Here is a 24,344-nt window from a genome sequence, read left to right as displayed (position 1 = left end):
TGACCGATCTTAGGTCGGGGAGGGAGTGAGGGAAGTCCCGTGGCAGAGATGTCCTGGACGCGGAACACTCACCCGGAAGGGGCTGTTGGGGATGCTGACCCCACCCCAGGACACCAGGACGGTGTGTTTGATGGGCTGCTTCGGTGTGTAGGAGCATGAGTAGGTACCGTCTTTGTTATCTCGGACCCGCACGTCGATCGGCATCCCCTCCGCGTCCTGCGGTGGAGGAGGAACACGCACAGTTAGAGAGGGAGGAGGGAGGAACAGACAGCCAGGGGAGGAGGAGGAGAGGAATGGACTCCTGAGGGGAGGGGGGAGGAACGGATGACCGGGGGGAGGGGGAGGGTGAGGAAAGGACGACTGGGGATAGAAGAGGAATGGACGCTCGAGGGTTGGGTGGAGTACAGAGGAGGGGGAGGGTGAGGAAAGGACAACTGAGGGGAGAGAGGAGGAATGGATGCTCGAGGGTTGGGTGGAGTAATGGATGACAGAGGAGGGGGAGGGTGAGGAAAGGACAACTGAGGGGAGAGAGGAGGAACGAACACTCGAGGGTTGGGTGGAGTAATGGATGACAGAGGAGGGGGAGGGTGAGGAAAGGACAACTGAGGGGAGAGAGGAGGAACGGACACTCGAGGGTTGGGTGGAGTAATGGATGACAGAGGAGGGGGAGGGTGAGGAAAGGACAACTGAGGGGAGAGAGGAGGAACGGACACTCGAGGGTTGGGTGGAGTAATGGATGACAGAGGAGGGGGAAGGAACGGATGACCGAGGGGAGGGAGAGGGGGTAGACTGGAGGGGAGGAGGCTGACTGGGAGGGAGAGAGGGAGCTTCAGAGATGCTCGAGGGGCGGGGGAGGGAAAGGGGGATGGGGCAGAGACTCGAGGGGAGAGAGGAGGAGGGAAAGCGGGTGTAGGAGGGAGCGCGAGGGAGCTAGGCAGAGGAAGAAGGGAGTGGCGGGAGGGCAGGGGGATGATTCGGGGGATGCACTGGAGCCCGTACCTGACCGTACACCTTCAGCTGGCTCTTGCCCGCGGTCTTGGCGTCAATGGTGAACTCGGCGGGCTTGTTGATGACGTTCCCCGTGCTCTCCAAGCCTGGGCCGTAGGCGCGAACCTGTGGGGGTCGGGGAGGCAAAGGGAGGGGGTGGGTACTCGTCTATGAGTGCTGCTCGGTGAGAGCCCGTCAGCGTCCCTCCCCGTCCCACCGCCGGCCCTCGGGGGAGGGGCTGATCGATGGCGCCCCCCCCCCCCCCGTCAGAATGGGAGAGGAGAGCAGGGATCACAGGGGGGATGCGCATAAAATACCTGAGGAGCCTTTCACTGCACTGCTCTCCCGGATAATTCAGTTCCCCATTCTGACCCGTCGATCGACTGCCACAAGGAGACCAAACTCAGGCTGGAGGAGTAGCACCTCATGTTCTGCCTGGATAGACTGCAAACTAATCATCGATTTCTCCAACTTCCAGTAACTGACTTGCCCCTTTCACTCTTTTTCCAGTCTGGGTCCCCTCACCTGTTCATCGCCTCCCTCCTCCTTCCCCTCCTCCAATGGTCCACTCGCCTCTCCTATCAGATTCCTTCTTCTTCAGCTCTTTGCCTTTTCCACCAATCACCTCCTAGATTCTTACTTCGCCCCATCTTCCCCCTCCCCTGGTCTCACCTACCACCCCATTCCCGTCCTGAAGAAAGACCTCGGCCTCGCACCCCCACCCCCCACCCAACCCTCCGTTGCTTCCAATCCAGATGAAGGGCCCCGACCCGAAATGTCGACTGTTTATTCATTTCCGTCGATGCGGCCTGACCTACCGAGTTCCTCCTGCATTTTGTTCGTGTTGCTCAAGATTTCCAGCGTCTGCAAGAATCTCGTGGTTCTGGGGTCCGAGAGGTCCTCCCCCCCACCCCGCCCCACAGCCGCAGACAGGGTGGGTAAACTAGAGGCCGCTGACAAGTACCAGAGGTCATCGCCAGGGTTAAAGGTTAGTAGGGTCAAGGGAGGCCCCTTCCCAACGCCCTGGGGAATGGGGGGGTTAGGAGGGGTACGTCACCTTTTCAGTCAGAAGCAGAACAAGTATTTTCCCTTTATTACTTAATTAGAGAGATACGGTGCCCTTCGAGACGCACTGCCCAGCAACCCCGATTTCACCATGACCAATGGTCTTTGGACCGCGGGAGAAAACCGGAACATCTAGAGGATTCTGGAATGACCCGGTCTGTAAAAGCATCGCGTTAACTGACGCGCCCTCCCACCGGGTCGAAGGTGAGGGGACATTGGGTAAGATCACAAATTGACGATTGGCTCCAAAAGCAGAATTGCGGGGTCCCCGAGTGCCCCACGAGGGTGTGAAGAGGTCCGGCACCCTCCTCCCCTCCCCACTGCCTCAGACCACCCCCACCCTCCGCTCACCTTGTCGGGCTTGAAGTTGGGCGGGGCGGCCTGGATGTCGGCCATGAAGGGGCTGTACTTGATGTCCTCGTTGTTACAGAGGACATGGACGGCGTACTCGCCGGGCTCCGTGGGCCAGTAGCGGACATCGCACGAGCCGTCCCCCTTGTCGTCGCACTCGATCTTGGCTTGGGACGGCCCCTCGACGGAGAAACCTGCCAGGGGGTGCGGAGGAAGGCCGGTTACGAGGAGGAGGCTGCAGAGAAGGCCTTTCCTAGAGACAGGCCGGACAAAGTCTCTCTTTCAACTTATTTTGATTTGGGAGTGCTGGTGTAGGATTCCCTGAAGGGTATTACGTGCAAGTTGTGTTGGTGGTGACGAGGGAAAAGCCACGTTGGCATTCATTTGGAGAGGACTGGAATGCATAGAAGCCAGGATGTAATGCTGAGATTTTATAAGGCGTTGGTCGGACAGCAGTTGGAGTATTCCTAAGAAAGGATGTGTCGGCTCCGGAGAGGGTCCAGAGGAGGTCCACAACAACGATCCTGGGAATGAAAGGGTTAATGCATGGGGAGTATTTGATGGCTCTGGGCCTGTACTCACTGGAGTTCAGAAGGTTGAGAGGATTAAAAACAGTCAAGTACTGAAAGGCCTAGATAGAGTGGATTCCAATAGTGGGGGAGTCTAGGACCAGAGGGCACAGTCTCAGAATAGAGGGACGTCCCTTTAATACTGAGATGAGGGATCTCTTTCAGCCCGAGGGCGGTGAATCTGTGGAATTCATTGCCACAGACGACTGTGGAGGCCGAGTCTTTGGGTGTATTTAAAGCAGAGGTTGTAGTCGGGGTGTCAAAGATTACGGGGAGAAGGCAGGAGAATGGGGGTTGAGAGGGATAGTATATGGAGGACCAGGCTCGATGGGCCAAATGGCCCGGTTGTGCTCCTATGTGTTGTTTAATGAGATACAGCTTCTGGCCCAATGAGACAGGCCAACATTTCACTTGCCTTTGTCACCATCAGCACAACTTGCACGTTATACCCTTCAGGGAACCCTGCAGCAGCACTCCCAAATCAAAGTAAGCTGAAGGAAAGATTTTGTCCGGCCTGTCTCTGGGAAAGATATCTAATCCCTGCCAATGGGAGGGAGGAAACCGGAGCACCCGGGGGAAAGCCACGCGGCCACGGGGAGAGCGCAGAAACACGCTTCAGGTGAACGTCGGCCAGCACGGGGACGAGTCCAGTCGCGGGGAGAACGTGGCTCGATGGGCCGAGTGGCCAGCTCCGGCTGTCTCCCAACTGCCTCCCGAGCCCAGCAGCACTCACCCAGGGTCCCGACGTCGGTGCCGATGGCCTCCACCACGAAGTCGGCCGACTGTCCAGCCACACCGCCCTCCAGGCCCGGACCCCACGCCCTCACCTTCTGCGGGCCGGCCTCGGACCCCACCTTCACCTCGAAGGGGCTGTGGGAGGAGGGAGAGGAGGCTCGCTGAGTTAGGCGCTGAGGAAGTGGGTTGGAGGAACGGCACAGTGGGGGAGAGGGGAGAAACCACGATGGAGGAAGGGAGAGAGAACAGAGTGAAACCGAGCACAGAGGAGAGAAAGAGAGCGAGTCAGAGGGAAAGAGGGAGGGTGGGGGAGAGGGGGCTAGAAAAGATGGATGATGTTGGGGAAAGGGGTGGAGAAGGATGGAGGGGGAGAGAGGGGTGATGAGGGGTGGAGGGGATGAGGGATGGGATGGGGAGAGAGGGGATGGGGGATGGGGAGAGAGGGGATGGGGTGGCGATGAGGGGGGAGAGGGGGGGGAGGGGGGGAGAGGGGGGAGAGGGGGGGAGAGGGGGGAGAGGGGGGAGAGGGGGGAGAGGGGGGAGAGGGGGGAGAGGGGGGAGAGGGGGGAGAGGGGGGAGGGGGGGAGAGGGGGGGAGAGGGGGGGAGAGGGGGGGAGAGGGGGGGAGAGGGGGGGAGAGGGGGGGAGAGGGGGGGAGAGGGGGGGGAGAGGGGGGAGAGGGGGGAGAGGGGGGAGAGGGGGGGAGAGAGAGGGGGAGAGAGAGGGGGAGAGAGGGGGAGAGAGGGGGAGAGAGGGGGAGAGAGGGGGAGAGAGGGGGAGAGAGGGGGAGAGAGGGAGCAGGGGGTGAATGGCAGTGGGAGAGAGGGGATGGGGAGGGAGCACAGAGATGTGCCAGACTGTGACTGGGAAAGGGGATTCAGAGAGGGAGGGGAGGGACAGGTTCAAACAGGCCGCCGAGGGAGGTACGCACCTGCGAGGAATGTGCTGACCGCCCCAGGTGATGGTGACGCTGTAGGTGCCCGGCGTGTTGGGGTAGTACTCACAGGCATAGACACCTTCGCCCAGGTCCTTCTGCCTGACCAGTTCCTCAAGACCCTCTGCCAGTGGAAAGAAGACACGGTCAGACATGCCTCCTCGCCCCACAAACACCCACGTTCCTGCCCAATGATCCCGAGCGGGCCGGGGAAGTTCATCACTGGAGAGAATCCTGACTGGCTGCATCACGGCCTGGTATGGAAACACCAATGCCCGGGAACGGAAAGTGTTGGACACAACCCAGTCCATCACGGGCAAATCCATTGAGCACATCTACTAGGAGCCCACCACAGGGAAGCAGCATCCATCATCAGGGATCCCCACCACCCAGGCCAGGCTCTCTTCTCATTGCTGCCATCAGGGAGGAGGTACAGGAGCCTCAGGTCCCACACCACCAGGTTCAGCAAGTTATTACCCCTTGACCATCAGGAAGGAGGTACAGGAGCCTCAGGTCCCACACCACCAGGTTCAGGAACAGTTATCACCCCTCAACCATCAGGAAGGAGATACAGGAGCCTCAGGTCCCACACCACCAGGTTCAGCAACAGTTATTACCCCTTGACCATCAGGAGGAGGTACAGGAGCCTCAGGTCCCACACCACCAGGTTCAGCAACAGTTATTACCCCTTGACCATCAGGAGGAGGTACAGGAGCCTCAGGTCCCACACCACCAGGTTCAGCAACAGTTATTACCCCTTGACCATCAGGCTCCTGAACCAGTGTGGGTAACTTCACTCACCCCAACACTGAACCGATTCCACGACTCACTTTCTCTGACTCCTCAACTCATATTCTCAGTATTAGCTTATTTGCACAGTTTCTCTTATTTTGCATGTTGATTGTTTATCAGTCTTTGTTTGTGTGTCGTTCTTTTGTAAACTAAGTTGGATTTCGTCTAAATGTCTGAAAGAAAGTGACTCAAGGGAATATAAGACCATATGACATCATCAGTATGTGCCGTGTCATATGACTTGGGCAATTATGATCATTCCAGGACCATGATTGTTCTTGATAAAGTTGTCTACCATCGCCTTCTTCTAGGCAGTGTCCTTATGAGACAGGTGACCCCCCAGCCGTTATCAATACTCTTCAGAGATTGTCCGTCTGGAGTCAGTGATCGCACAACCAGGACTCGTGTTAGGCTCCGACTGCGTATCCACTACCTGCCCTCATGGCTTCACATGACCCTGATAGGGGTCACACCTTGCCCCAGGGTGACCTGCAGGCTAGCGGAGGGAAGGAGCGCCTTACACCTCCTTTGGTGGGGACAAATCTCCACCCCGCCTTATAGGAGCAGAATTAGGCCATTAAGTCTGCTCCACCATTCCATCAGGGCTGATTTATTACCTTCTCAGTCCCATTCTCCTGCCTTCTCCCTGTAACCTCTGACATCCTGACTAGTCAAGAACATATCAGCCTCTGTTTTAAATCTACCCAATGACTCGGCCTCCACAGCCGTCTGTGGCACTGAATTCCACAGAATCACCACCCTCTGGCTAAAGAAATTCCTCCTCATCTCTGTTCTAAAGGGACGTCCTTCTATTCTGTGCCCTCTGGCCCTGGACTCCCTCACTGCAGGAAACATCCTCTCCCTGTTCACTCTATCGAGGCCTACAATACTCAATAGGATCCCGCCTACCCATTCTTCTCAGGTGAAGTGAGTACCGGAGCTGGACGTTAACCCTTTCGCTCCTGGGTTCATTTTTGTGAACCTCCTCTGGACCCCGTCCAATGGCAGCACGTCCTTTCTCAAGTAAGGAGTCAGCTTAGCGCTGAGGCGAGAGAAACTGGCCCAGGAGCCCGATAGGTGCGGGACAACAAACCTGGTGGCCCTGGGGCCCCAAGACTCTCGATCCTCTCACCCCACGGTGAAAAGAAGGGGAGACAGGTCGAACACGGGGCAGGCTCAGCCGGCACAGAGTACCGGTTTCCACTCGCGGGCCTTGACGCCTTAATCGGGCTTGAAGCCCCGCCTGGCGCTCTCTCTTCCAGCTGGTCTTCAGGGTGCAGTTCCAGCTTTCTTGCGGGGCAGGCTTGCCAGGTCCTTCAGGAAAATCACGAGCCGGTGTCTCAAAGGGAACCTCCAGTTTGTCGGCTGATTGTTGTCCAGAGGCGGATCGACCGGCAAATCGCCATCGTGTTTCGCCAACGCCATCCCGTGGCGGGCATTTGCTGCAATCACGAGACCCCCGCCATGCCCCTTCTCACAGCTCCTGTCAGGGCTGGAGGTGCAGGAGCCTGAAGTCCCACACCTCCAGGTTCAGGAACAGCGACTTCCCTTCAACCACTCGGTTCTCAAACCATCCGGCACAACCCTACTCGCCCTCAGTCCAGCGACACTGTGACCACCTTGCACGCGAGAGGATGGTGTAAATCACATTCTTTCTTGTAAAACTCACCAAACGTTAACAAACTTCTGCAGATGTCCTGCAGAAAGCACCCCGACTAGTCACCCCTCCTACAAGAGGGCCCCAAGCTTGTAGGGGTTGGAAGTTTGCCTCAATGACCCCGAGAGCTCCGTTGCCCTTGTGCTTTGAGTCTTGGTAGGGTCGCCCATGTCAAACAGGTCAAAGGGTAGAGGCCAGACGAAGAGTGGTCAATCTGCCCCCCAGGTTTGGGGGTTCAGCTCCGGGCTAACAACCCTGACTGGGAAAACAAAACAGCTGTGGAAAGAGCAATGAAGAATCTTTCTACAGCTGTGTGTGACAGCGATGGAGGACTCTCGTAGCTGCCCCAAATGCCAGTGGCTTAACAGGTGGTACATAAGTTGCCCCGAGGTCTGGTGCGGCAATTTGAATGCGTGGGAACACAAGTTCCAGAGTAGCGGACACTGCCCCATACATCCCAGGCACGCACTCTCCGCAAAGTCGATGGTACAGGCAGTCCCTGGGTTACGTACGAGTTCCGTTCCCAAGTCCGTCTTTAGGTCGGATTTGTACACAAGTCAGAACAAGTACATCCGGTATTATTTAGCGTCAGTTCGTCAAACATTTGTCCTAGTATATAGTATATATTTTACCTTTCTATGTATATAAAACACTTAAGAAACATATGTATTCCAAATAATTAAACCACTGCGTTGCTTAGTAATAATTGCAGCTTTCATCGGGGCAGGGCCTTTCACATGCTCCATTATTCTCACTTTATCCTTTAAAATTGTTCCAATCGTTGACCGACTGTAGCCTAACGCTTTTCTAATGACCGATGGCGTTTCACCTTTTTCCAAACGCTTTATTATTTCCACTTTATATTCAATCATGATCGCTTCCCATCAATGGCCGGCTCCCGAGGTCCGCTGGGTCCTAAGGACCACTGCACTGAGACAGGTTAAATGGGACAAGTGGGGGCTGTGCTGGGGTTTGGGTGTTTGATCCTCCACAATATTCCGCGTGGGAATTTAAACTGGAGGTGGCAGTGTTTTTTTTTAAAACGGGATCGAGTTGTGAGCTTGACATCAACCCGGCATGGATGGTACCGGAGTCACTGGTTCGGGATCGACCCGGCACGGATGGTACGGGAGTCACTGGATCGAGATCGACCCGGCATGGATGGTACAGGAGTCACAGGATCGAGATCCACCCGGCACGGACGGTACGGGAGTCACTGGATCGAGATCGACCCGGCACGGACGGTACGGGAGTCACTGGATCGAGATCGACCCGGCACGGACGGTACGGGAGTCACTGGATCGACATCAACCCGGCACGGACGGTACGGGAGTCACTGGATCGAGATCGACCCGGCACGGACGGTACGGGAGTCACTGGATCGAGATCGACCCGGCACGGACGGTACGGGAGTCACTGGTTCGGGATCGACCCGGCACGGACGGTCCGGGAGTCACTGGATCGACGTCGACCCGGCACGGACGGTACGGGAGTCACTGGTTCGGGATCGACCCAGCACGGACGGTCCGGGAGTCACTGGTTCGGGATCGACCCGGCACGGACGGTCCGGGAGTCACTGGATCGACATCAACCCGGCACGGACGGTACGGGAGTCACTGGATCGAGATCGACCCGGCACGGACGGTACGGGAGTCACTGGATCGAGATCGACCCGGCACGGACGGTACGGGAGTCACTGGATCGGGATCGACCCGGCACGGACGGTACGGGAGTCACTGGATCGAGATCGACCCGGCACGGACGGTACGGGAGTCGCTGGATCGACATCAACCCGGCACGGACGGTCCGGGAGTCACTGGATCGACATCAACCCGGCACGGACGGTACAGGAGTCACTGGTTCGGGATCGACCCAGCACGGACGGTCCGGGAGTCACTGGTTCGGGATCGACCCGGCACGGACGGTACGGGAGTCACTGGATCGACGTCGACCCGGCACGGACGGTCCGGGAGTCACTGGTTCAGGATCGACCCGGCACGGACGGTACGGGAGTCACTGGTTCGGGATCGACCCAGCACGGACGGTCCGGGAGTCACTGGTTCGGGATCGACCCGGCACGGACGGTACGGGAGTCACTGGATCGACGTCGACCCGGCACGGACGGTCCGGGAGTCACTGGTTCAGGATCGACCCGGCACGGACGGTACGGGAGTCACTGGATCAGGATCGACCCGGCACGGACGGTACGGGAGTCACCGGATCGAGATCGACCCGGCACGGACGGTACGGGAGTCACTGGATCGAGATCGACCCAACACAGACGGTACGGGAGTCACTGGTTCGACATCAACCCGACACGGACGGTACGGGAGTCACTGGATCGAGATCGACCCAACACGGACGGTACGGGAGTCACTGGATCGGGATCGACCCGGCACAGACGGTACGGGAGTCACTGGATCGAGATCGACCCGGCACGGACGGTCCGGGAGTCACTGGTTCGGGATCGACCCGGCACAGACGGTACGGGAGTCACTGGATCGAGATCGACCCGGCACGGACGGTACGGGAGTCACTGGATCGAGATCGACCCGGCACGGACGGTACGGGAGTCACTGGATCGAGATCGACCCGGCACGGACGGTACGGGAGTCACTGGTTCGGGATCGAACCGGCACGGACGGTACGGGAGTCGCTGGATCGACATCAACCCGGCACGGACGGTACGGGAGTCACTGGATCGAGATCGAACCGGCACGGACGGTACGGGAGTCACTGGTTCGGGATCGACCCGGCACAGACGGTACGGGAGTCACTGGATCGAGATCGACCCGGCACGGACGGTACGGGAGTCACTGGTTCGGGATCGAACCGGCACGGACGGTACGGGAGTCACTGGTTCGGGATCGACCCGGCACAGACGGTACGGGAGTCACTGGATCGAGATCGAACCGGCACGGACGGTACGGGAGTCACTGGTTCGGGATCGACCCGGCACAGACGGTACGGGAGTCACTGGATCGACGTCGACCCGGCACGGACGGTCCGGGAGTCACTGGTTCGGGATCGATCCGGGACGGACGGTCCGGGAGTCACTGGATCGACATCGACCCGGCACGGACGGTCCGGGAGTCACTGGTTCGGGATCGACCCAGCACGGGAGTGATCTATCACTGGGTCGAACTTGGAAAACTCCGTTCTCCAGCCCGGTGTTGATCTCACTGTGCCACCAGCCGACCGGAGCGGGGTGGAGGGGGGGGGGGGGGTTGAATCTTACTAAGGAAAATTAAAGCCAAATACAAAGTTAAACACTCAATAGAGTGTCAACGACAATGACTTAAAATGGCGAATGGCGTTCTCCTTCCTCGGTTCGTAAGTACGAGTTGTCTGTAAGGCGGACGTTTGTAACTCGCGGACTGCCTGTATCTTGCAGGCATTCACAGTAGAACAACAGAGTCCATGAAAAACTACACACGAACAGAAACTGAAAAACTTGCAAAATACAAATAATAATCTTGTGAATGTGGAGTCCTTGAAAGCGAGTCTGTGGGTTGTGGGATCAGCTCAGTGTTGGGGTGGGTGAAGTTATCCACTCTGGTTCAGGAGCCTGATGGTTGAGGGGGTAATAATTGTTCCTGAACCTGGTGGTGTGGGACCTGAGGCTCCTCTACCTCCTTCCCAATGGTTGAGGGGTAATAACTGTTCCTGAACCTGGTGGAGTGGGACCTGAGGCTCCTGTACCTCCTCCCTGATGGTTGAGGGGTAATAACTGTTCCTGAACCTGGTGGTGTGGGACCTGAGGCTCCTGTACCTCCTTCCTGATGGTTGAGGGGTGATAACTGTTCCTGAACCTGGTGGTGTGGGACCTGAGGCTCCTGTACCTCCTTCCTGATGGTTGAGGGGTAATAACTGTTCCTGAACCTGGTGGTGGGGGACCTGAGGCTCCTGTACCTCCTTCCCGATGGTTGAGGGGTAATAACTGTTCCTGAACCTGGTGGTGTGGGACCTGAGGCACCTGTACCTCCTTCCCGATGGTTGAGGGGTAATAACTGTTCCTGAACCTGGTGGTGTGGGACCTGAGGCTCCTGTATCTCCTTCCTGATGGTTGAGGGGTAATAACTGTTCCTGAACCTGGTGGTGTGGGACCTGGGGCTCCTGTACCTCCTTCCTGATGGTTGAGGGGTAATAACTGTTCCTGAACCTGGTGGTGGGGGACCTGAGGCTCCTGTACCTCCTTCCCGATGGTTGAGGGGTAATAACTGTTCGTGAACCTGGTGGTGTGGGACCTGAGGCTCCTGTACCTCCTTCCCGATGATTGAGGGGTAATAACTGTTCGTGAACCTGGTGGTGTGGGACCTGAGGCTCCTGTACCTCCTCCCTGATGGTTGAGGGGTAATAACTGTTCCTGAACCTGGTGGTGTGGGACCTGAGGCTCCTGTATCTCCTTCCTGATGGTTGAGGGGTAATAACTGTTCCTGAACCTGGTGGTGTGGGACCTGAGGCTCCTGTACCTCCTTCCTGATGGTTGAGGGGTAATAACTGTTCCTGAACCTGGTGGTGTGGGACCTGAGGCTCCTGTACCTCCTCCCGGAAGGCAGCAGCGAGGAGAGAGCAGGGTCAAGGTCTTGGGGGTCCTTGATGAAAGACGGTGCTTCCTTGTGCCATTGCTCCTTGTAGGGGTGCTTGAGGGTAGCGAGGGCTTTTCCTGGGCTGATTCCGACACCTTCAAGGGCGTTGCGGGGGGAGGGGCGTTACCATTCAAGGCCGCTGGTGTTTGTGTAACCGGTCAGCAGACACGCTACCCTGAACTCTTAGTTGGGGGAGGAGCATTCCCTCATCAGAGGGATTGAAATTCTGGTGTGGGGGGCAAAAAGAGGCAGATCTTGCTTTCCTTCCGGAATCAGCCCCCACCTGCATCCCCTACGCCTCCCGGAGAACCGCGTGCCCCCCCAGTCCCGCGACTTACTCGGGTCCTTCACCAGCACTTTCAGCTCTCCGCTGCCCGCTCCCTGGGTGTAGACTTTGAAGTCCGCCGTCTCCTTTAGCCGCACTCCCTTGGGCTGCAGCCCCCTGCCGATGGCCCGGCAGGCATTGGGGTTACACGCTGTGGGGGCGGGGGGCAAGAAGAATTTTTAATAAAAGGAGAGGGGAGTGATAACCCACCCATAGAGGAGATTTCCCAACCAACACCCCTCCCCCCCAATGGAGAACGGGGGGGGGGGCAACGTCTCCGGCTGGGTGGGGACACCACCTCGGAAATGGGGGGGGTAGGGGGCGGGTGAGGGTGGAATTGGACTACGTTGGCCCAATGGGGAGGAGGTGGAGGGTGGAGAGGAGGGAGGGAAAGGGAAGAAGGGGGTAGAGGGTAGTGAGGGGGAGAGACAGGGCAGGATCTTCCAAGAAGGTCATAACAGGGACAAGGGACCCGAGTGTGGGCCGAATAGCCTTGACCAGGAGATGACGGAGGACGCCAGAGACCCGCGCAGCGCCAAGGCGGGGAGAAGAGGGTTGGCATCAACATTAGGGCCAAAGGGCCGGCGTCACTTCTGCCAGTGGGGGAGCTTTGAGAGGGTCAGAACCGCGGATAGACTCACTGGAACCGTCAGAAAGAAAGGCACCAGCAGCAGGAGGAGTTCAGCCGGAGCAGCATCCCATGTCCCGGAGACGGGCGAGAGTCAGAGTGCAGGGGAGAGAAGACGAGCATGCGAGAGAGAGGGAGAGAGAAAAGAGAGAGAGAGAAAACAGTAGAGGAAGAGAGAAGGCAGTCAAGTCTCTGGCCAAATCCGCGAGCCACTCCATTCCCAACCCAGACCAACCCAACCCACCCAACTCCAGAGGAACTCAACGGGAGCACTCTCCCTCGAGGGGGTGGGGGAAGGAGAGCTGGTACGAGGAACTGCTCAGAGCAAACAGAAACAGCCCTTCTGCCCATCTAGTTCTGTGCTGTACTGTCAATCTGCCAAGTCCTGGACCGTTGTCCTCCACTGTTCTCCCATCCCGGTACCTATCCAAGCTCCTCTTCGACGTTGAAATCTAACCCACCTCCGCTGGCAGCTCGTTCCACTGCCCTCTGAGTGAAGAAGTTGCCCCCCCCCCCCCCCCCCCGTGTTTGGCCTGAAATATTTCACCTTTCACCCTCAACCTTTGACCTCTAGTTCTAGTCTCACCCAACTTCAGTGGCAAAAGCCCTCCTTTACCCTATCTAAACCCCTAATAATTTTGTATGCCTCTATCCCCTCATTCCCCTCCGCTCCAGGAAATCAAGTCCTGACCTATTCAGACTTTCCTTGTAACTGAGGTCCCAAGTCCCAGCAACATCTTTTAAACTTTCTGTACACTCTTTCAATCTTATTGGCATTTTTCCTCTAGTTAGGTGACCAGAACTGGACTCTTTACTCTGCTGACGTGTCTAATTCACAAGGCGTTTTTGCCCACGGAACCACCGTGGAGGTGGTTCTTCCATTTCCCAGCCTACTCTCTGTAAACTCTGGAAACTGCAGTGCACATCAGCAGATCCTCAGACCTCCCCATCTGGCACCAACAATCAAAGTCTCGGTCCTTCCCCTTGTCGCATCCTGAACAACAACTGAACCTCTTGGCCGTGTCGGCATGCTTTTATGCATTGGCTTGCTGCCACGTGATTGGCTGATTAGGTGTTTGCATTAACGAGCAGGTTTTGCTGATAAAGCAGCCACTGAGCACAGAGACATTTAACTTCCATTTTAAAACCGTCTGACCACCACAGTTGTGCCAAACTATTTTAACTGAAGTAATTAAACCTCCTTTTGCCGACAACATGTCCAGATCGGTCGGTTCCCTGGACATTAAATGCTCCTCCAGGAGCCTTTTAAATGCCTCGATCGTATCTGCCTCCACAACCTCACCCGGCAGGACACTCCACACACCTCCCTCCCTCTCTGTTAAAAAAAAAAACTTGCCCTGCAGATCTCTCTCCATGAATGCAGGTCCTGTAATATTAGAGATTCTGACCCTGAGAGAAAGACACTGACCCTTCCTTTCCACTCTGACCTCTTACCTCGTCTCCTCACCTCCCCCTGGTGCCCTTTTCCACTCTCCTCTCCTAACAGATTCCTCCTTCTTCAGCTCTTTACCTCTTCCACCAATCAACTCCCAGCTTCTTGCCTCATCGCCCACCTGGCTTCACCTATCACCTTCCAGCTTGTCCTCTAATTCTGGCTTCCTCCCCCTTCCTTTCCTATCCCGATGGAGGGCCTCGGCCCGAGGTTTATTCCCCTCCATGGACGCCGCCTGACCTGCATTTTGCGTGCGTTGCCTTGGGTTTCCAGCACCCCTTGTGTCTACTGTTCCTGAGCCTCTTAGAAACCTCCGGCAGGTCTCCCCTCAGCCTCCGGCTCTCCGGAGAGAAGCCTGTGCGACCTCTAATCGCGGTAAACCGACCCCGCACCCGCACGTCCGTCCCGCGCTGGGGAGTGGACCCACCTTTGGCGATGGTGACCGAGTAGGGGCTCTTGGGGATGGGGGCACCAGCGAAGCTGATGGTGATGGTGTGGAGCCCCTCAACGGTGGGCCGGTAGGTGCAGTGGTAGCAGTTGTTTCCCCGGTCCTCCAGCTCCACACTGACCGTGTCCTCCTTGCCGTTGGGGTCGGTCACGGTGACCGTCACGTTGCCGACCCCGGCGCCTGGCGGGAGCGAGAGCAAGGGGTCGGAGGTCAGATTAACGCTCATGCAGAGCCCCCCACCTCACCGCGACCCTCCCATCGCACCTCACACAACCCGCCCGCCTCTCTCACCCCATTGCGCCTCTCCCCTCCAAACCACCAACACCCTCCCCTCCTACCTAATTTGGCCCCTCCTTCCCCGTCTCCAACCCACTGTGCCCCTCACTTCCCTCAACAACCCTCCCCAGGGTCACCTCCCCCACACCCTCTCTCTCTGCCCCAAGACGGGTAGGATAGAGGGGGAGGGACAGGGATGTCAGGAGAACGGCCCCTCCCGCGCTGCCGCACCCTACCTGCGGTGTAGATGTCGAAGTAGGTGGCCTTGTTGGCGACGTTTCCCAGGGACTCCAACCCGGGGCCCTGGGCTGTCACCTTGCTGGCATCGCCCTGGGCCTTTCCCACCGTCACCTCGAAGGGGCTCTTGGAGATGTGCTGCCCTGCGAACAGCACGGTCACCTAGCGGAGACAGAGGGAGGGGTGGTAAATGCGGGCCATCAGCTCTACGGTGAAGACCCTGCGCCGGGGTGGGGTGGGGGGGAGTGTTGGACCCGCTCTCCGGTGGGGCTCGACAGGGTGTGGGGGTCCGCCGGCCGCCATGGCTCTCGAGGCCGAGCGCGGATCATCCTCGGACTCCCACAGGAGCGAAACAGTCCACGGAACCCTGTCACGGCGTCAGTCGTCCAGGGTTCAAAACCCGCCACCGTCTAACGAGTTTCTCCATTCTCCCTGCGACCGCGGCGGTTTCTTCCACGTGCCAAGGGCGCAGGGTTAGGGTCAGCGAGTTGCAGGCTGTCTCCAGCGCAACCTGACGGATTTGATTTGACGCAAACGACACTTTGCACCGTCTGTTTCGATGGGCGTAACGGATTGGATTGGTCGTACCGAGAGAGTCTAGGGCAGTTGCGTGCAGTCGGCTGTCAGAGGGATTGATCTCTTGGGGAGGGGGGGCAGTTTAATACGAGGTTATGTTGCCTCCCACACTAACCTGGGCTGAGAAGTGGCAGATGGAGTTCAAGCCCGAGAAGTGTGAAGTTCATTCACTTTGGAAGGGCTGATGCAGGGTGAAAGACAGGAACAACAGGATCTTGGGGTTCACGTCCACAGATCCCTCAAAGTCCGTCGGACGGATCAGAAGGAGTATGGTGTGCTGGCCTTCGTTAGTTGGGGAATTATGTTCAAGAGCCAAGAGATAACATTGCAGCTCTATAAAACCCTGGTTAGACCACACTAAGAGTTCAGTGTGGGTCGTCTGATTGTAAGAAGGATGTGGAAGCTTTCGAGAGTGTACAGGGGAGATTTACCTGGACGCTGCCTCGATAACAGAGCACGTCTTACCGAGTTGAGCAAGCTAGGGCTTTTCTCTTTAGAGCGAAGGAGGATGAGCGGCGACTCGATAGAGGTGCACAAGATGATATGAGGCATTGGTCAAGAGGGGACAGGCAGAGAACTTCCCTCCAGGGGAATAATTTTAATGTGATTGGAGGAAAGTATAACTCAAAGACTGGTGGATGCATGGAACACCTGCCAGGGGTGGTGGTGGAGGCAGATACACTAGGGACACCTAAGGGCCTCTTAGCTAGGTACATGGACGATAGAAAAATGGAGGGTTGGATTGATCGTAGAGTAGATTAAAAGGTCAGCACAACATTGTGGGCTGAAGGGCCTGTAGTGTTCCAAGTTTTAAGTTCTAAGTTATACAAGGCCCTGCCCTCGCACTGAAAGTACGTGCGGTCATTCGACCCAGGGATAGGTCGAGACCAACCGCATTGAAGACTCTCCAACTGGCCAAGGGGAAGGGGGCGCGGGGCCCAGCCGAGACGGAGGTGGGAATGGGCACTAGGACCCAGGGCAGGGTCCTTACCTTGTGCAGTCCGACCACCTTGGGAATGTAGTAAACGGAGTAGGTGCGGTTCTTGTCGTTGTTCGCCGTCACCTTTGCCTGCCGGGGGGAGGGAAGGGAGGAAAATGAAAGAGAAACCGTAAGACATAGCAGATTTAGGCCACTCGGCCCATCGAGTCTGCTCTGCCATTCCATCATGACTGATTTATTTTCCCTCTCAACCGCATTCTCCTGCCCCCTCCCCGTAACCTTTGACACCCTGACTAATGAAAAACCCATCAGCCTCTGCTTTAAATACACCCAGTGACTCAGCCTCCACAGCCGTCTGCGACAACAAACTCCACAGACTCACCACCCTCTGGCTAAAGAGATTCCTCCTCATCTCTGTTCTATAGGGACACTCTGCTATTCTGAGGCTGCCTCTGGTCCTAGGCTCCCCCCGCTATTGGGAACTGACCCACAGAAGACAATGGTCCATGGGACAAGCTGGCTTGTGCACTGCAAGATCCCAAAAACTGTAGGCTGGGTTGTGGTGGAGCTTCCTCCATCTCCCCTCACAGCCCCAAACCAGAATGATTGGGGCTTCAGAGGGGGAGTTGGACAAACACCAACAAGCGGAGGATACCAGAGCAGAGCAGAGGGGCCAAATGGCCTGCTTTCAGAACAAAAATTATTGAAGTGCACGCATGCAAACAATCTGAAGACTTTCATCAGTATAGAAACATCATGGTCCACAGTCCACAGCTCACCCTCCAAGCCCCCCAATGTAATTTGATAGTCGGAGCACATTGAGCCATGCTGGGATCGTTATTGCAGCCGGTGCTCCCCCTTTCCAACACATTCTGCAGATTGATATTGGGAGCACATAACCTGTGTTGTGATCGTTATTGCGGCCGGTGCTCCCCCTTTCCAACAGCTCCCACAGAATCCAGTCTTCCCGACCCATCCACCTGCCGTGGCCAACACTACTTTGCTGAGGCATCGGAGGGAGAGAATCGAAGTGGAGGGGTTGGGGATGGTAGCTCACCTCCTCACGATGGCCCGCAGGGTCTTCGACGTAAACGAGCACCTCGCCAAGCCCGGCGCTCACTGTCTCCACGGTGAATTCCGCCTTCCTCATCACCACGTTCCCAGTTGGTTCAATGCCTGAGAACCGAGGAGCGGAGGGAGAGAAAATTTAAATACCATTACTAATAATAAAAAGGTTTAGGGCGAGCACAACATCGCACTAAACTCATCTGAAAGCACAACCCAGAAAAACGAGGACGTTATCACTATTGAAGAAAAAGTTAAGCGATGGAAGAGCTTGACTCTCCGTGGAAGATGTCACACGGTCTGAGCAGACTCGAGATCAACAAGGAAGCGGAGAACGCCCGGCTCAGAGTTGGACACCTCTTCCCAGAAACAGAAGAGTTTTTGGTGGCAATCAGGACCAGGTGGCTGACACAAAAAAAAATACCAAAAACACATAAATAAAAGACCAGCAGATTCAAGACGATCGATGCAGAAAATGCCAGGAGAAACCGGAAGCGACAACACTTCCCAGGATCCCGCAGCAGCTTAACTCAGTCTGATTACTTACACAGACACAATCAAGTGGGCAAACATCATTCACCAAAATCTTGCTTTAAAATACAAACTCATAAAAGAAATCATACCTTACTATAAGTACAAGCTTGATCTAGCTTTAGCATCAGAGTCCTACACGCTATATTACAATTAATCCGTTATTACAGATAGGCAATTCCACAGTAACCTTCCAGATATACTGATACAGGATTTACAAGCAAAAGAAAACCTACCTAGCAGATATAGTCATTCCAAACACACACAGCTTACAGAGATCAGCAAGTGAAAAACAACAGAAGTATGCTGAATTAAAAAAGGAAATTGAAAGACTATGGAACATGAACAAAGCATACATTGTTCCCAATAGTAATATCTACAAATGTTATCGTCCCAAAGGCACTAACAATAGCGTTAAACAATTAGGGCACCAGAGCACAATCTATGCAATTAACCAGAAAGCCTCAATACTAAATAGCACTAGGAAAGTCTGAAACATGCTAGCAATGGAGAAAGGAGTGTGCTTCGCCATGCTAAGCTGAGAAAAATTAATTACAATAATAATAATAAATAATATTAATGATTTTTTTCCAAGTACAAAATGGGAATAATAATTTGAAAATCATATTTTCAGTAGGTTAGGCAGCTAACGAAGACAATTCCTATAAAACCACGGCGAAGACAGACCTGGTCCATAGGCTCTAGCTTTCTTTGGATTGAGCTTTGGCCGAAGGGGGGCCCCCGGTTTGAGCTTGGCTTTGGGAAACTGCGACAGGTACGTCATGACGGAATGCTCGTCCACGTTGGGGTCCAGGATTTCCTCGGGGGTGATAACCTGAGGGGAGGTGGAGAGACAGAAAAGAGAGAGGAGGGAGAAGAAGTTTAGGATGCTACTGCACAGGTGGATTGGATGGCAAAGAAGGTGTGCGACAAGTTCACAAACAAAATGCCGGGGGAACTCAGCAGGTCAGGCAGCATCTATGGAGAGGAGGTAATCAGTCGACACTTTGGCCAGAGAACATTTTTTAGGACTGGAAAGGAAAGGGGGGGGGGGGGGGAAGAAGCCAGAATAAGATGCTGGGGGGAGGGGGAAGGAGTATTAGTTGGCAGGTGAGTGGGGGGTGGGTGGAGAGGCAGGGTGAAGTAAGAAGCTGGGAGGTGATAGGTGGAACGGCGAAGGGCTGAAGAAGGAAGAAGGAAGAATCTGATTGGGCGCCGTGGGTAGTGCAGTGCCATTACAGCTTGGGGTGCCCTAGGGTTCAGAGTTCACCTCCGGCAGCCATGGAATGAGTGGGTTTTCCACAGACGTACCGGGTAGGCTGGCTGGTAAATCGGCCCGTGATTCGGTCAGGGTTTGTCGGGTTGACGAGGTTTGCTGGGTCCTCGAAGAGCTGGCAGGGCCTGCTCACGTGTTCATAAATTAACTAACAGGACAGGGAACAGAAAGAGGGAGGCAAGGGGGACCTGAGGGAGGTGAGGACAAGAGACAGGTTAAGACCGGAACAGGGATCAGAAAAGATAGAGAGAGAGAGGGGCAGAGAAGTTACCGGAACTCAGGGAAATCCATTTCTACGCCGTCAAGTTCGAGGCTACCCAGACGGAACAGGAGGAGTCGCTGCTCCAGCCCGGGATTGGTCTCATCGTGTCAGCAGAGGAGGCCGTGTCGGAATGGGAACGGGAGGAAGAAATGAAGCGGGTGGCCAGCGGAGAAGTCACACCCTCCGCGCGGGGCCGCTGCGGGAACCCCCCGGCGTACGGCAAGCTCGCCCGGGTTAGTCGACGAACTGCGCTTGAGAGTCAGGAAGCTGTGCTGCCGCCTGAGGAAACTCTGTGACAGGGTGGGTGTGGTGAGGGGCTCTGGAGAGAGGGGTAGGGGGAGGTTCCGGGGGGTGGGGGTGAGGCTCCAGACAGGGTGGGGGGAGGCTCCAGAGAGGGTGGGGGGAGGGGCTCCGGAGAGAGTGGAGGGGGCTCCAGAGAGGGTGTGGTGAGGGGCTCCAGAGAGGGTGTGGTGAGGGGCTCCAGAGAGGGTGTGGTGAGGGGCTCCAGAGAGGGTGTGGTGAGGGGCTCCAGAGAGGGTGTGAGGGGCTCCAGAGAGGGGTGTGCTGAGGGGCTCCAGAGAGGGTGTGCTGAGGGGCTCTGGAGGGGGTGGAGGGGGGAGGCTCCAGAGAGGGTGTGGTGAAGGGCTCTGGAGAGAGTGGAGGGGGCTCCAGAGAGGGTGTGGTGAGGGGCTCCAGAGAGGGTGTGAGGGGCTCCAGAGAGGGTGTGGTGAGGGGCTCTGGAGGGGGTGTGGTGAGGGGCTCTGGAGAGAGTGGAGGGGGCTCCGGAGAGGGTGTGGTGAGAGTGGAGGGGGGAGGCTCCAGAGAGGGTGTGGTGAGGGGCTCTGGAGGGGGTGTGGTGAGGGGCTCTGGAGAGAGGGGAGGGGGCTCCGGAGAGGGTGTGGAGAGAGTGGAGGGAGAGGCTCCAGAGAGGGTGTGGTGAGGGGCTCTGGAGGGGGTGTGGTGAGGGGCTCTGGAGAGAGTGGAGGGGGCTCCGGAGAGGGTGTGGAGAGAGTGGAGGGGGGAGGCTCCAGAGAGGGTGTGGTGAGGGGCTCCGGAGGGGGTGTGGTGAGGGGCTCTGGAGAGGGTGTGGAGAGAGTGGAGGTGGGAGGCTCCAGAGAGGGTGTGGTGAGGGGCTCTGGAGGGGGTGTGGTGAGGGGCTCTGGAGGGGGTGTGGTGAGGGGCTCTGGAGGGGGTGTGGTGAGGGGCTCTGGAGGGGGTGTGGTGAGGGGCTCTGGAGGGGGTGTGGAGAGAGTGGAGGTGGGAGGCTCCAGAGAGGGTGTGGTGAGGGGCTCTGGAGAGAGTGGAGGGGGCTCCGGAGAGGGTGTGGAGAGAGTGGAGGGGGGAGGCTCCAGAGAGGGTGTGGTGAGGGGCTCTGGAGGGGGTGTGGTGAGGGGCTCCGGAGAGGGTGTGGTGAGGGGCTCCGGAGAGGGTGTGGTGAGGGGCTCCGGAGAGGGTGTGGAGAGAGTGGAGGGGGGAGGCTCCAGAGAAGGTGTGGTGAGGGGCTCTGGAGAGAGTGGAGGGGGGGAGGCTCCAGAGAAGGTGTGGTGAGGGGCTCTGGAGAGAGTGGAGGTGGGAGGCTCCAGAGAGGGTATGGTGAGGGGCTCTGGAGGGGGTGTGGTGAGGGGCTCTGGAGAGAGTGGAGGGGGCTCCGGAGAGGGTGTGGTGAGGGGCTCTGGAGGGGGTGTGGTGAGGGGCTCTGGAGGGGGTGTGGTGAGGGGCTCTGGAGGGGGTGTGGTGAGGGGCTCTGGAGAGGGTGTGGAGAGAGTGGAGGTGGGAGGCTCCAGAGAGGGTGTGGTGAGGGGCTCTGGAGAGAGTGGAGGGGGCTCCGGAGAGGGTGTGGAGAGAGTGGAGGGGGGAGGCTCCAGAGAGGGTGTGGTGAGGGGCTCTGGAGGGGGTGTGGTGAGGGGCTCTGGAGGGGGTGTGGTGAGGGGCTCTGAAGGGGGTGTGGAGAGAGTGGAGGTGGGAGGCTCCAGAGAGGGTGTGGTGAGGGGCTCTGAGAGGCGTGGGAGGGGCTCCGGAGAGGGTGTGGAGAGAGTGGAGGGGGGAGGCTCCAGAGAGTGTTGAGGGGCTCTGGAGGGGGTGTGGTGAGGGGGCTCAGGAGGGTGTGTGAGGGGCTCGGAGGGGGTGGGAGGGGCTCCGGTGGTGAGGGGAGCCGGAGGGGGTGAGAGTGGAGGGGAGGCTCCAGAGAAGGTGTGGTGAGGGGCTCTGGAGAGAGTGGAGGGGGGAGGCTCCAGAGAAGGTGTGGTGAGGGGCTCTGGAGAGGGTGTGGTGAGGGGCTCCGGAGAGGGTGTGGTGAGGGGCTCCGGAGGGGGTGTGGTGAGGGGCTCCGGAGGGGGTGTGGTGAGGGGCTCTGGAGAGAGTGGAGGGGGCTCCGGAGAGGGTGTGGAGAGAGTGGAGGGGGGAGGCTCCAGAGAGGGTGTGGTGAGGGGCTCTGGAGGGGGTGTGGTGAGGGGCTCTGGAGGGGGTGTGGAGAGAGTGGAGGTGGGAGGCTCCAGAGAGGGTGTGGTGAGGGGCTCTGGAGAGAGTGGAGGGGGCTCCGGAGAGGGTGTGGAGAGAGTGGAGGGGGGAGGCTCCGGAGAGGGTGTGGTGAGGGGCTCCGGAGGGGGTGTGGTGAGGGGCTCCGGAGGGGGTGTGGTGAGGGGCTCCGGAGGGGGTGTGGTGAGGGGCTCTGGAGAGAGTGGAGGGGGCTCCGGAGAGGGTGTGGAGAGAGTGGAGGGGGGAGGCTCCAGAGAGGGTGTGGTGAGGGGCTCTGGAGGGGGTGTGGTGAGGGGCTCTGGAGGGGGTGTGGTGAGGGGCTCCGGAGGGGGTGCGGTGAGGGGCTCCGGAGGGGGTGTGGTGAGGGGCTCCGGAGAGGGTGTGGAGAGAGTGGAGGGGGGAGGCTCCAGAGAAGGTGTGGTGAGGGGCTCTGGAGAGAGTGGAGGGGGGAGGCTCCAGAGAAGGTGTGGTGAGGGGCTCTGGAGAGGGTGGAGGGGGGAGGCTCCAGAGAAGGTGTGGTGAGGGGCTCTGGAGAGGGTGTGGTGAGGGGCTCCGGAGAGGGTGTGGTGAGGGGCTCCGGAGAGGGTGTGGTGAGGGGCTCCGGAGAGGGTGTGGTGAGGGGCTCCGGAGAGGGTGGAGGGGGCTCCGGAGGGGGTGTGGTGAGGGGCTCTGGAGAGGGTGGAGGGGGGAGGCTCCAGAGAGGGTGTGAGGGGCTCTGGAGAGGGTGTGGTGAGGGGCTCCGGAGAGGGTGTGGTGAGGGGCTCCGGAGAGGGTGTGGTGAGGGGCTCCGGAGAGGGTGTGGTGAGGGGCTCTGGAGAGGGTGGAGGGGGGAGGCTCCAGAGAGGGTGTGAGGGGCTCCAGAGAGGGTGTGGTGAGGGGCTCTGGAGGGGGTAGAGGGGGCTCCGGAGAGGGTGTGGTGAGGGGCTCTGGAGAGAGTGGAGGGGGCTCCAGAGAGGGTGTGGTGAGGGGCTCCAGAGAGGGTGTGAGGGGCTCCGGAGAGGGTGTGGTGAGGGGCTCTGGAGGGGGGTGTGGTGAGGGGCTCTTGGGGGGGGGGGGAGGCTCCAGACAGGGTGGGGGGGGCTCCGGAGGGTGTGGTGAGGGGCTCCGGAGGGTGAGGGGGGGCGCTCCGGACAGGGTGTGGGGGGCTCCGGACGGGTGGAGGGGCTCCGGAGGGTGGGGGGGGGCGCTCCGGACAGGGTGGGGGGGCGCGGCTCCGGACAGGGTGGGGGGGGCGGCTCCGGACAGGGTGGGGGGGGCGGCTCCGGACAGGGTGGGGGGGGCGGCTCCGGACAGGGTGGGGGGGGCGGCTCCGGACAGGGTGGGGGGGGCGGCTCCGGACAGGGTGGGGGGGGGCGCTCCGGACAGGGTGGGGGGGGCGCTCCGGACAGGGTGGGGGGGGCGCTCCGGACAGGGTGGGGGGGGCGCTCCGGACAGGGTGGGGGGGGCTCCGGAGGGTGTGGTGAGGGGCTCCGGAGGGTGGGGGGGCGCTCCGGACAGGGTGGGGGGGGGCTCCGGAGAGTGTGTGGTGAGGGGCTCTGGAGAGGGTGGAGGGGGGAGGCTCCAGAGAGGGTGTGAGGGGCTCTGGAGGGGGGTGTGGTGAGGGGCTCTTGGGGGGGGGGGGAGGCTCCAGACAGGGTGGGGGGGGCTCCGGAGGGTGTGGTGAGGGGCTCCGGAGGGTGGGGGGGGCGCTCCGGACAGGGTGTGGGGGGCTCCGGAGGGTGGGGGGGGCTCCGGACAGGGTGGGGGGGGCGCTCCGGACAGGGTGGGGGGGGCTCCGGTGGGTGGGGGGGGCGCTCCGGAGGGTGGGGGGGCGCTCCGGAGGGTGGGGGGGCGCTCCGGAGGGTGGGGGGGGGGCTCTGGACAGGGTGGGGGGGGCTCCGGAGGGTGGGGGGGGCTCTGGACAGGGTGGGGGGGGGGCTCTGGACAGGGTGGGGGGGGGGCTCTGGACAGGGTGGGGGGGGGGCTCCGGAGGGTGTGGTGAGGGGCTCCGGACAGGGTGGGGGGGGCTCAGGACAGGGTGGGGGGGGGCTCCGGACAGGGTGGGGGGGGGCTCCGGACAGGGTGGGGGGGGGCTCCGGACAGGGTGGGGGGGGGCTCCGGAGGGTGGGGGGGGCTCCGGAGGGTGGGGGGGGGGGCTCCGGACAGGGTGGGGGGGGGGGCTCCGGACAGGGTGG

At 58.9% G+C, this 24,344-nt stretch overlaps 1 protein-coding gene across 1 annotated transcript in view; it reads right to left on the bottom strand.

Annotated features, from left to right (window-relative positions):
* LOC132385498 (filamin-A-like) overlaps nucleotides 1–24,344 on the bottom strand; it is a 122,615-nt gene that overhangs the window by 43,869 nt on the left and 54,402 nt on the right. Inside the window, exons 5-15 of the mRNA XM_059957611.1 lie at nucleotides 18,845–18,992; nucleotides 17,619–17,737; nucleotides 16,613–16,690; nucleotides 15,045–15,207; nucleotides 14,512–14,712; nucleotides 12,017–12,154; nucleotides 4,638–4,764; nucleotides 3,706–3,842; nucleotides 2,404–2,597; nucleotides 1,000–1,113; nucleotides 73–216 (exon numbers count right to left, since the gene is read on the bottom strand). Of these exons, the coding sequence (XP_059813594.1) occupies nucleotides 73–216; nucleotides 1,000–1,113; nucleotides 2,404–2,597; nucleotides 3,706–3,842; nucleotides 4,638–4,764; nucleotides 12,017–12,154; nucleotides 14,512–14,712; nucleotides 15,045–15,207; nucleotides 16,613–16,690; nucleotides 17,619–17,737; nucleotides 18,845–18,992 (1,563 nt within the window). The remainder of the gene's footprint in view (nucleotides 1–72; nucleotides 217–999; nucleotides 1,114–2,403; nucleotides 2,598–3,705; nucleotides 3,843–4,637; nucleotides 4,765–12,016; nucleotides 12,155–14,511; nucleotides 14,713–15,044; nucleotides 15,208–16,612; nucleotides 16,691–17,618; nucleotides 17,738–18,844; nucleotides 18,993–24,344) is intronic.

Source organism: Hypanus sabinus (genome assembly GCF_030144855.1).
Source record: "Hypanus sabinus isolate sHypSab1 chromosome 24 unlocalized genomic scaffold, sHypSab1.hap1 SUPER_24_unloc_28, whole genome shotgun sequence".
NCBI lineage: Eukaryota > Metazoa > Chordata > Chondrichthyes > Myliobatiformes > Dasyatidae > Hypanus > Hypanus sabinus.
This window is presented reverse-complemented; position numbering and strand designations above follow the sequence as displayed.